Here is a 12,916-nt window from a genome sequence, read left to right as displayed (position 1 = left end):
AGAGAAAAGATCCTGGCTTTTTTTCAGTAAACAGCAGGCAATGGGCACAAACTTGTGCACAGAAGGTTCTCTCTGTGTATCGGGAAGCACTTTTTTACTGTGCAGATGATGGAGTACTGGCACAGGTTGCCCAGAGAGGCAGTGGAAACTTCCTTAGAGATCTTCAAAAATTGCATGGACATGGTGTTGAGCAAGGCCTCTGAGTGGCCCTGCTGAAGCAGTCTGGTTGGAGTGTATGGCTCCAGAGACCCCTTCTAACCTCAGCTGTTGTATGGTGTGTATTCTGTTACCTGTTTCTCCCAGTGCTCTCCTGATACTGCATCACTACAAATAAAGTCATAGATGCCTGCGATGAGCTACGTGGTGAATGTTGCGTGTTTTTCCATATTTCTTAAAAATGTTTTTTATTGATGATTTAAGCCATCTAGGCATTTTGTCCATTTCAGTACAATCTGTTGTGGTACAGAGAGTCTGGAATCAGAAACCTCTCTGAATTTGTGAGTCTTAACCCAGTTACATGCAACTTGTGTTGTGGATGGAGAGGAAGTTTGTATTCTAATACAGGCTTCAAACTGGAGCCCTGCTGTCTCTAAGAGCAAGAAATATTTATATCCTGGTGTAATTTTAAGCCACAAACCTAAAGTCTTGGTTTTGAGCCATGAGTGGTGAAAAAAGAACAAGCAGCAAAAGATGCTGTTCATGCCCAAAGTAGTCTTTAAATCCTAAATTGAAGCTGTTGTTTGGTAAGCTTCTGTATTGAAAGTCCAGTGTAAAGATTGTAAATAATATGACTGTACTGTAAAGTGGCTCAAAGAGTTGATACAATGATTGGTACAAATAGTCGATGTAATAATTACTTGCATTTTAATGCATCCTAGATGTTTCTTTGGAGATAATTTAATCTTTTGGATTTTATTCCTGTTTTCAGGGAAATTCAAATGGCATTGCTACTGTGGATGTTTCAGCAGGGTTTGTGGGACTAGAAAGCTACGTGGAGATACCAGCAATCTTCCTCACAGCATTTGCAACATATGCAGGACCTTTGCTTTGGGCCATTCATCTTCTGTGCTACTTGAGTTCTGAAGTCAGCAGGTAATCATGTTTTGAACTAAAATACTGCTTCCTTATGTATTGAAGATACCATCCTCATAAATATACCTTCTCAAACAAGTATTTTTCTTTACGTCATTCTTTCAGTTAGTTTTCCATTAGGAAAATGCATGTTATTTTTCTTTTTGTTTGTGTCACCTCACTCTCCCAGTTTCATTTTATCTGCAGTTTTCATTTTATTTGCACTGTTTCAGTAATTTTGTTTCTTAATGAGTTCTCAGTTTGCTGTGCTAAATTCTCTAAAATTCTATTATATTTTGTTGTAACAAGGTGTGCTGTCTAAAAGCATTCTTTTTAGAATCTATTAAGAAGGAGGCTTGAGAAGGCCTTTTCAAAGTAATGACACGGAATTCAAACTTAATATACTGTTCTTTGAACAGCTCTCCTTGCTTGGCATAGTGGCATGCAACTCTATATAGATCAAACAAGTTTGTTTTATTGTATGTTACTGGTTATTGCTGTCATTTGTAGCTAAAATATTTGTGCTTTTGGATATCTAGTGTGGCAGAGGCATTAAGGAATGCAAAATACATTAATGCATTTGGAATTCCAAGAAGACATAGTTGGAAATTGTTATGCATCTTAGTGTGCATGAAATAGCCAACTGGACTCTCTGCTATTACATTTAACTCATCATCTAAGTCACTTAAGAGGTGCAATATGTTAACAGGAGTGGCTGTAAGTTCAGTACCCTATAACATTATTCTACAAATGCAAAAACTTGATATATTTTCACTGAAATACCATTTGACAGAGACCAAGTTCTTACCATCCCAGAATTTACAGTCAGCTACATATCTTTTCTTTATTATCTTTGTAATTTAAATTGACTCTTTTTTTTCTTTTTAAATTAGAAACCAGACATTGGAGAGGGGCTAACAAATAGGATTTGAGATAGTATTTAGTTTATTACAACTCTTTGCCTTATGAATAGTCATTGTGTAAACATATCTGACTTTCCTTTATCTGCAGTGTTGTCCAGTCTCATCTTGTTTATGCTCTTTTTTATCTGGCTTCTCCTTCTACTTGTTTGCTTTGGCTATATGTACACTGTGAACTCTTATGTTGGCACATATGCATTCATTGTAAGTGTAATGAAATGAGATCCTCAACTCACATAGCTACATAGAGCAGTGCAGGCCTTTGTGCCAGAAATGACCTATTATTGCGGCCTAAATTCCTGCACTGTGTGTGTTGTTCTATATTAACGAACACTTTTCACGGACAGAGACACACCTTATTCATTGGTCTGCCGATGTACCATACTGCTCTTTAAAGACACAGATCTCTGTACTTTGTCTTGATGGAATTACACAGACAAGTGCTGGATCTGTGCTGCACCAGTAATGCACTGCTTAGTAGAAACTTAATGTAGGGCATGACCTCTTAGTTTGAGGCCTATTTCCCTGAAGTCATCCTTGATCTTAGATTGGTTGATATTGTCTAAATACTGGTGTTTATGTAGAGTGCATCTGAAATCCAGCCTTTTCTCTGTTCATTCTGATTTTTTTTTTAATTATTTTTTTATTTTTATTTTTTGCTTAAGCAGATGTGGAATACAGTATCTACTGATGCCTGGATTTGTGTAACAGCCATACTCCCTTCTTGACTTTTCCCTTCCATCTGATGTCTTGATACCAAACACAAAATTAACTCCCTGTTTCTAACACTCCTTCTTTTCACTGAGCGTTATTCTAATGCTCTTTTGTTACTGCCGTGATCCATCAGTATATCTTCCCAATATCCAAGTTCTTCAAGCATTCAACTTCCATTCTTTATACTCTCTTTAAAAACAGAGTTGCCATGTACATACAGAAATCCCTGCCTTTTGCCTTCTAGTAAATGTGTTACTCATGCCTCTGACTATTACTTATACTTTATTAATATACTGATTTATTTCCTAATTGCTTTATATATCTGTTCAACTATACTGTGCTGTGTTCAAAATGATTCATCTGGTCATGTCCATGTTGCTCTGTTTTTTTAGCAGTTCCACTTTCTGTTCTTCATTACTACACGGCAGGTGCTTTGGAACTAGAAATTTTCTCTGAGTATAAAGGAGAACAGGCTCAGAGCTGTTGTGTGGGGAGAGAGAGTAAAAGAATAAAAGCTATTGTAACGTGTTCAAAGAGTTGAAGTTTTAATGTTGTTTAGACTCCAGATGGCAGACTGATCAGCACTAACATAAAATTAAGAAAAAAATGATACTGCATGGCATGTTGTTTGAAAGCACTTCTAACAAATTAATGAAAAACTTTCTGTAACAAGATCTTTGAAGATCTTTACATAGTTAGTATTGTTTCAAATAATGTGCCTCCATAGTAGTGTGGGTTGTTCTCATATTTTCTTGGTTGAATTTTTGCAGATAAAAAGCTCAACTAGTAGTGTTGCCAGGTACAGTGCTGGTTTAAACTGCTGTCAAGTGGGTAGCTGTGACCTGTAATACCCACATCACTTATGTAAGTAGATTCCATCAAGCAGCTTTCTGGTGTAGAAATTTTAAGGTTCATTTGGGTCAACTGGTAAGGTTGTTTCCTCTCCTGAACACTGAATAACTCTGGGTTGAAGTCTCTCAAGCCCCTGGGACTTATTTCTGTTGGTATGTTATCGTGATCAGAACTTTAGTCTACATGCTTTTTATTTTTGTGTTTTGTAACTGGCTGAATGGTTTCTATATTTCTTTGTTGTTATTCCTTGGAGCAAAATCTTAAACTGCAGAAGGCACAGGTCAGCTGCTCCATGCCATTTCTTAAATATATGGATGATTGAGTTTATTAAAAAAAAAAAAATTGAGATACTGTTTATAAATGCTTCTTATTAAATGCTTTATATGCAGTGCCTCAGTCAGTATAATTAAAAGCCTTTCCTTTCTTATGTGATCCTGAATGAAGATCCTTTCCCCACGTCAGATAGAAAGGTCTAAAAAAATCCAGGTGCTATACTTTTGTGGAATATGCTGACGTTGCCATCAGGATTGCTGACCCACCCTGAAACAGTCACAGTTGAATGGATGTTTTCAGAACAGCACAGCCATGCTGCCTTTATGCAGTTTCTAGCATCCTGCAATCTGTTTTGGAGATGCTTGCATCTGAGGATATCTGCATGGACAGAGAAGCCTGACCTCAGTTCTGGCTGTCTTCATTTATTCCAGCCACTTAGTGGAGCCCCATGTAACTGATAAGGTGCATCAACTGACTCATTCTGAGGTTCTTAGATGCTGAACTCTACTGTGCATATAGCTTCCAAGGAACAAGTACACATGCATACACGTTTCCCTCCTTCTGCACTTTGCACTCATTCAATCATAAAATGCTTGAGTATGGAGGGCATCTCCTCATACCATGTATGCCAACCCTTCTGTTCACAGGACAGTACTATCCAAACAGAACAAGTTCCTCAGGGCCACATCCAATCAGACTTTAATTATCTCTAAGGCTGCACACTCAACAGTGTACTTGGGAAAACTGTAGATGACAACCATGACAGTAAAATGGTTCTTTTCTGATGTTTAGGTGCCATTTGTTCTATTTCAGTTTGTGTCCATTGCCCTTAATCCTTGGGACCCAACTAGTAAGAGTCTGTCTGTGTCTTCTTTACTGTTGCCTGTGAGATATATATGTACACTGAGAGGAGACTTCTCTCATCAAAATGAAATGTTTCCAGTTTTCATAGCTTCTTCTCTTCTGTCACGTGCTTCATTCCCAGCATCATGTTTGTGGTCCATCAGCAGACTCACTCCATTATATCCATGTCTTTCTTATACTGGTAAGCCCAAAACTGGAGCCAGGACTGCAACTGTAATCTCACCACTGATAAAAAGAGGGAATGGAGCATCAACTTGAGACAGCTTATCATCAACTGCAGTTCCAGGTGCTATTGGTCTTCTGTGACCCAGGACAACGTATGTCCTTCTCAGCCAAACTGCTTCCCAGTGGTCATCTCTCAGCTCATCCTGGCACGAGTTTATTTTTCCCCACATGCAGGATTTGGCATTTCCTGCTGTTGAACTTCATGAGTTTGTTGTCAGCCCATTTCTCTGGCCTGCTCAGGTCCCTCTGAATGGCACTGAGTGCAGACTTGCTGAAGGTATCCTCTGTGCCATCCTCCATTAAGGAAGATGGCCCCAGTGTGTGAAGCTCTGGGGTTGAATGCTAGTGAGTGGGCTCCAGGTGGAGTTTGTGCTGCTGGTCAGAACCCTGTGTGCTGAGCAGCTGAGCTGGTTGTCAGTCCACCTCTCTGTCCACTTATCTGATCTGGACTGCACCAGTTTGCCTGTTAGGACTTTACAGTGTCAAGAGCCTCCTTGTGAAGTGCAAGTGCATTAGATATACGAAGTCCGTGCATTGTCAGGGCTCTCTGGTAAAATAGATTAGAAAATAAGGACTTGAAATAATATGTTGGATATCTGGTTGTAACTGGTTTAACAATTTGCATCCACTTAATCAGGCACATGGAAGTATAAGATTTCCTTCTCGTGCAAAGGTAAATATGCTTCTAAAATAACTAATGGCATGTGATAGACAGGAACGTGGATACTAGTGCCACTTCTTGTCCTTCATGCTCTCATAAAAAACTTGGCAGCTGGAATGTGATGGGATTTTCACAGACAGAAATAGTAAGAACTCTTCTGCTTTAGTCTCCATGGAAACTGTGCAATAACTCTTGACTATACTTCTGAGACAGTGAGCACTGATGAAACAGATGCCTAAACTTAACCAAGCATTCTCTTTGTGACTGGCATAAATTCCAGAGAGCACATGAGTCATGTAAAGAGTAGTTTTTAGAGTGCTCACTGTATTGCTCTAGTCTGAATTAGAACTTAGCATTTGGGGATTCTTATGATTGGAAGGGCCATGTTATTGTATAACCAGACCTGTATTACATGGCCTCACGGTACTCATCTCACTCCAGATGGATTCAGTTTTACATTCCTACCCAAACAAAGTTGTCTTGTGGGTGACAGTCACAGTGTTGTGTAATTAGTGCTCTTTAAATAGACAGCATTGTAGTTTTCAGGTTACTTATTCGTAGGAATCTGTGTTTTAATTGGTTTAATGAGTCAGGTTTCAGTGTGAATGCTGGATATCTCCTAACATTAAAAGAAAGCTGCAAGCCTGTTGGCTTCTCTTCCCTACTGATCAAATATTTTAGTAATACTTTCCTGTTAGCAACCTGCTTTCAGATGTAGAAAATCTAAGTTATGCCCAATGAGGGGATGTTTGTTGCAAAACGCTTAATGTTATGCTGTATCTTTGTTAATGTAGAATATTTGCGCAGTAAGCTTAAGTTTTTTGCTGTGACTTCTTTTATGATGCTGATTTAAAAAGAAGGAAAGCATGTTTGTTATAGGAATACCTAAAGTTAAAGTTGCAGCTTTTGCCATCTTCAATCTAATTCATTTCATTTATGGAGTCCTCCATTCACAGTTCGTGCTAATGTATTAATCCTTTTTCTTTCTTACATAAACTGAACATGCAGAGAGTGTTTTAATATTATTTCTTCTTTGAGTTCTAGGTAGAAATTGCAGTCCTCCCAAAAGACAAAGAAACAATCCAACCCTTTTTTTCCTGAACCCTTCAGTATCGTACATAAATAGTATTTAATTCCTCTGGTTTCACTCCATTCTCTCTCCCTTATGTTCATTAAAGATGAAGAAATGTTTACAGCTATGAATATACTGCAACTACATTCTGTAGAATGGTAATACCTGCTCTATACTGTGTTTGCCAGCAATCCAGCTCTCTGACTAAAATAAAAAGTGTAGAAGAAGGTATCTTATTCCTTCCTTGGTGTGTAGAGAAATCCGGAAATCATTTCAAAGCAGAAATGTGGCTTTATTGCCATAGGCTGGAATACTATTGTACTCACTTTGGCATCTCCTGATATGCTGTCATTTTGAGTATAAACTGGAGTTTTCTCTTAGTCATCATTAAAGTTCTGTGATGGAGACCTCTTCATCAGTTGCCTCAATGTTAGAAACAAATGACAAGTTGCTTGAAAGCCTTTTGCAAAATAAATGTCATCCTCTTCCTCTATGGACCAGCTATGCAGCTGTGTTTTAGGAGCTGAAATACTTTCTACGTAAATGTTAAAGGAAGTTGTGAGCACAGAATTTATAAACACACAGATTTGGAGTGGGTTGGGTTTTTTTCTTTTTCTTTCTTTTTTTTTTTTTTCTCTATGTAGATGACAGTAAGCATCTCAGCAGATTTGGAACTTAGAAACTTTTCTAACTTTTGGTACAGTTCATATATTAAGCATGAGGTCTTCTAATAGTGACTACTGACTGCAATTGAGAACACATGCCTCAGTGTGCTATGTACTGCCCAAGTACATTATAGAATTGACCATACAGCTTTTAAATAGTCTTACTGATGCTGTGTACTGCCATTACTGTGAGACTGTTATTACTGACAGAATTACTGGCTTAGAGGCTACTTTAAATCACTGTGACAAGCATGCTTTTTGATTTTTGCATAGCCTATCACTTTTTCTTTGTGGGTAATCTTGAATGGAAAGGAAAGAGTTCTAAGTTTATGGATTTTTGTTTCTGCTAAAGCTCCAATTGTTTTGGAGTTGTACTGTCTTCCTCCTCTTTTGATCTTCTGGTGTTTGTCTGACCTATAGAAGTAAGTTCAAAAGCACTTGGCTGTACAGCCTTCTGGTTTCAGTGTATCTGCAGAGCTACCAGCTACTTCTTGCTCTACAGGGAGTGCAGATGTGCAGTATTGCTTTGTTGTGCAGTATTGCTTTGTTGTGCACTATTTGACCTTTATTCTTGTTTGGAATCACTTCACGATGAGAAAGTATTTTCCTGACATCCTGTATGACTAGACTTAGAAATGCTGTTTACAGAAGCCAGTTTATTAAGTTTAATATACACCTGAGCTTATTGGCTCTGCTAGGAGAATCAGCAGTTACAGTACTGGGCATGAGTAGCCTCAGGACATCAATTTCAGGCAGAAATTTTTGGATCACATGATAAGAAAAACAGAATTTCTTCAGAAAGTACTGACAGTCTAGATAGGATCTTTTAGAAAAGGACTTTCTGAAAACATGAAAAAATGATGAAAAGAATACTAATTAATTTCTGTGTCCGTAAAGAAACTTCTGGTAATCCCTCTTATTGTTGACGAACCATGGCTGTTTGAAAGTCACAAAGCAAAACTAGCTTGCTTTGGAGTTCCAAGCAAGCATTCATGGAGCATGCTTCTTTCAAAAAAAATAAGCGCTGGAGGTGCAATAAAAACTATTTTTGTAAATTCTAATGGAAGGGATTAGGTTTTTCTGTATTCACATCTAAGATGTTTTCTTTGATTAGTCCATGCAGCCATTTTTAGTGGAGGAGGAACCCTGAAGTATGGTGTTGCTGCAGAATGAAGTTGTGTTCATACTTCCACTTTTTCTCTCACTGTCCCTTGCTTGGTATGCCCCCTCACTTGCATGCTCATACTTTCCTTCTTCTATCCTTCTACCCTTGTATCTTGCTGTCTGTCATGCTATACATGTGCCCTCCTTCCACAGCTTATTTCTCTTCTCTCTTGCTTTCCCACCCTCTCACAGGTGCTAATGCACAGCCCGTGCTATCCCCATCTCTCACATGCTTTGTCTCCATTTATCCTCTGTGCGGGCTTTACCCACTCCCCACCTCTTGCACATTCCTCTTGCCTGTCACACCCCTGCTTCCCACTCTCACATTTCCTCTGGGCACTTGTCCACTCACGCATGTACTCTGCTTCCTGTCCTTGTGCATGCTCTCCCTCCCTACACGTGCTTCATTTCTCTATTTCATTCCTTCCCTCTTGCACACTTTTGCTCTCTTGTATGTCTTTGTCATGTGTTCTGATTGTCCCTTGCTTTTCCTTTCTGTCTTCCTTTCCCATTTCTCCTTTCCTCCATTTTCTCCTTTCTCATTTGGTTTCCAATCTCTCCCACATTCTCAAATTCCCCGTTTCTTGCTGTTCCCCACCCCTCGCACTTTCAGTCTGTAACCTGAGCCTTCCCCTTCTATCTCCCACTCTCCTCCTCTCTCCTGCTTCTCCTCTGGCTGGCATTTCCCCTGCCTCACTCTCGCTTTTGCTTCTCTCTCTCACTTTGCCTCTTCCTCGCACTTCTTCCTTTGCACTCTCCTCCTCTTTCTCCTGCTTCTCTTCTTTCCAGCTTTCTGTTCCCTCTCTCCATTCTTCCCCTGCACCTCTTCTTATAGTACTTCCCAGCTTTGCCATTCTTTTGCATGTTCTTTACCCTGTTATGCTTGCTTTTTTTCCATCCTCTCTTTCTTCCGGTCTGTCATCATTTCACCATTGCTTGCATACTTCTCCATCTCTGAAACATTCTTGAATGCACTTTCCCTCTTGGTCATGCTGTCAGTCCCTTTCTTATGCTCTGTGCCACCTTTATTTGGGACTTTTGTACTACTCTATCCGCTTTTGTCTATTTTATACTCCCACTCCACCTCATCCTCCCTCCCTCCACTTCTCTCACTTTCCTCACACGTTGCCCACCATATTTTCCTTCTTTCCCTCCCTCTTACACTCCTCTCTCATGCTTCCCTTATCTCACTTGCACTCTTCTGCTCTCACGTTTCTTCGTTTTTTTGCACTTCCCTCTCCCAGAGTGCCTCACTTTCCTTTTTGCTGTTTTCCAGCAGTATTGCTTGCTTGCTCCCCTTCACACCTACGTGCACTTTCACTCCCGTGTCTTTGTCAGTGTACCTTTGCTGCTTCTCTCTCTCTTTACTGCTCCCTCCATCACATGACCCTGTCTCTCGCTTTCCCTACTCCTTCTGTTCCTTCTCTTGCTCCTCCTCCCTCCTCCTTCTCTCTTCCCCCTGCATGCCATTTCCCTTGTTCTTGGCTCTTGTTTTCTCTCTCCAAAATACTTACCCTCTGCGTTAATCTCCTTCTTAGACACTTTTCCTCTCTGACTTGTGCTCTCTTGAAGTGCTTACCCTCTCACCTATGTTTTCTGATATGCCTTCCATTTGTCACCTGTGTATTTTTCTCTTGCATTTTCCTGTCACACTCTCTCATTTTCCCATTTTATGTCCTTCTGTCCCCTTATCCCTCTTGCTTTCCAGTCTTGCATTCTCTCTCTCTTTTGCAATTTTCTTCTCTTGCATGTATTTCCTCACCTACTTGCATGTATTTCTTCTAGTTGCATGTTTCTGCCCTTATCTCTGTGCTCTCTTACTCTGGTATGCTTTCCCTGCTGCAAGTGCTTTTCCTCTCCTTGCTTTCCTCATCTCCCTTGGGTGCTCACGCTCTAGCATGTCTTCACAGAATCATCACAGAACACCTGGGGTTGGAAAAGACCTCAAGGATCATCAAGTCATCTCTCTTGTGGTCTCTCACTTCCCTCACCTCTTGCATGCTGTTCCTCTTGCTTGTAAAATCTTCCCTTCTTGTGTGGAGACCTTCTTTCTTGTGCAAGCACTTTTCCTAGCATTGCCTCTCCTCCATTCTTATTGGGTCCTTCCCAGGCTCTTGCAGTTTCTCCCTTGCTTTGCTTCTCTTTTGCAGACATACTTCTCTGCCTCTCAGTGTGTATTTTACCCTCTCCATTGCACTCTCCCCACACACTCATGGACACTGTTCGCCTCCCATAACTGGCACTGCTCTCACACATGGTTTCTCCAGTCTTTCATTTTCCCCTATCTGGTTCTGTCTCATTTCCTCTCTCCCTCCTTGCCACCGTCTGTTGTTTTCCCAACCCCTTGCATACTTTTTTTACTCTCTGCAACATTTTTTCTTTCTTGCACTTTCCCTTATTAAGCTTTCAGTCTCTTGCTTCTACTACTTCTTCTCTGCCACTTGTTACTCCCTCTCTTGATCCACACTCACTGTCCCTCTCTCTGATGAATGTTCCCTCTCTCTGATGAGTGTTTGCTCTCCAGTACACACGTTGACTCTCACATGCATCCCTCTCTCTGCATCTCTCTCTCTCTGGCTTTCATCTCTCTTCCTCCTCAGTCTTGAAAGGTACTCTTCTTATCCATGGATGTGCTTTTCTACTCTCTCACATACTTTCCTGCTCTCATTCACACGCTTTCCCCACTTATTCATGTGCTTGCACTGTTGCACATCTTTCACTCACTTTCTGGGGCCTCCAACACAAGAAGGACATGGAGCTTTTGGAGCGGGCCACAAAGATGATCAGAGGTCTGGTATGCCTCCCCTACAAGGACAAGCTGAGGGAGCTGGGGCTCTTCAGCCTAGAGGAGAGAAGACTCCGGGGGTACCTTATAGTGGCCTTTCAGCACCTGAAGGGATCCTATAGGAAAGATGGGAAGGGACTTTTTATAAGGGCATGTAGCAACAGGGCAAGAGGAAATGGCTTTAAACTGGAAGAGGGTAGGTTTAGACTAGGTATTAGGAAGAAATTCTTGCTCTGAAGGTGGTGAGACACTGGGACAGGTTGCCCAGTGAGGTTGTGGATTTCCTCTCCCTGAAAGTATTCAAGGCCAGGCTGGATGGGGCTTTGAGCAACCTGCTCTAGTGAGAGACGTCCCTGTCTGTAGCAGGGGGGTTGAAACTAGATGATCTTAAAGGTCCCTTGTACCCCAAACTGTTCTATGATACTGTCTATATCCGACTTCCCTCTGTCTTTGTGGTCTTTCCTACTCTTGCATCTATGATACCTGTTTCTTCTGTTTAGCAGTCACAGGCATGAGTTAGTCATTGGACTAGGTGATCTTAGTGGTCTTTTCAACCTTTATGATTCTGTGATTCTCTCACTTGGTAAAGGTTGTCACCTAACAAGTAAGGTGAGGAAAATGTGGAGACATTTAATGCCCCCCCTCCCCCCCCCCCCCCTTTTTTTTTTTGCCTTGGTTCTTAATAGTAATGACAGTTTTCTGCCTTACCCTCTCTCATCCTTTTCTTCTAATTTCTGCAACCTCACTATTGCGTGTGATCTGGCTTGTCCACTTTCCTTCTTATCTGTCCCACCTCTCATTTGTGCAATCCATCTCATGCCATTTGTTCTTCTTTTGCCTTCTCTCCAGTGCTTTTTTCTTGTTCTTTAACTCTCCTGGGTGTGCTTTCTTACTCTTGTATAAATGCTTTCCTTTCCTCTTGCCTGCATACACTTTCCCTTTCTTGCACATGCTTTTCTTCCCATGCAATCAAGGAGCATAGGGGTGGGATAAGGAATAAAAATAAAGAGGGATCTTCAAACTAAACAAGGAGAGATATAAAATAGAAATCCAGAAGAAATTCTTTGCTGTGTTGATTGCATGTGCTTTAGTTCAACTGCATATGCCACTTGCATGTCTCACTTGCTCATGTTCCCTGTCTGTTAGTGTTCTTCTGTGATGCTGTACTTTTCTTTCTGTTCTTTTTGCATGAATTACATCTCTCTTCTGCATGTGTTTTTTTCACTGTACCTCCCTCTTATTTTCCCTCACTCCTTTGTGTACATATCTTGGGCTTCCCTCACTGTCTTCAGAGTTCTTGGCACACTTCCCCCTCTTCTCTCATGCTTATGTTTGCTCTCTTTGTTTGGCTTTCCCTCTCTGTCAACACATTTCCCCTCTCTCATTTTTTGCACACTCTACCATTCTTTCCTCACATGGCTTCCCTTTGTAGCATGCTTTCCTTCTCGTGTATTCTTTCCCTTTTTTTCATGTGCTAACTACAATCTCTGCTGCATCCCATCCTTCTCTAACATGCTTTTTCCCACTCAAGTGTTTCCCTTTTCTTGTGCACTCCCTCTCACACATTTTGCTTCTCACAGAAGTTCTCTCCTGCTTTCATTCTTCCTCCTCCACGAAAACTCACTCATTTTCTCTTTCTTGCACACTTTT

The 12,916-nt window shown here is 40.7% G+C and overlaps 1 protein-coding gene across 6 annotated transcripts in view; it reads left to right on the top strand.

Annotated features, from left to right (window-relative positions):
• Nucleotides 1-12,916, top strand: part of PIGG (phosphatidylinositol glycan anchor biosynthesis class G) — a 115,908-nt gene that overhangs the window by 84,565 nt on the left and 18,427 nt on the right. For 4 of the 6 annotated variants that reach the window (XM_004949327.5, XM_424872.8, XM_025144839.2 and 1 more), the window contains one exon: nt 929-1,092. In XM_004949327.5, the coding sequence (XP_004949384.1) occupies nt 929-1,092 (164 nt within the window). Of the gene's footprint in view, nt 1-928; nt 1,093-3,475; nt 11,271-12,916 lie in introns of those variants that run through there. The other 2 variants (XM_004949328.5, XR_003072231.3) reach the window with 2 other exon arrangements.

This window comes from Gallus gallus, chromosome Z (assembly GCF_016699485.2).
Source record: "Gallus gallus isolate bGalGal1 chromosome Z, bGalGal1.mat.broiler.GRCg7b, whole genome shotgun sequence".
NCBI lineage: Eukaryota > Metazoa > Chordata > Aves > Galliformes > Phasianidae > Gallus > Gallus gallus.
Note: the sequence above shows the minus strand (reverse complement) of the source record. Positions and strands in the feature narration are given on the sequence as shown.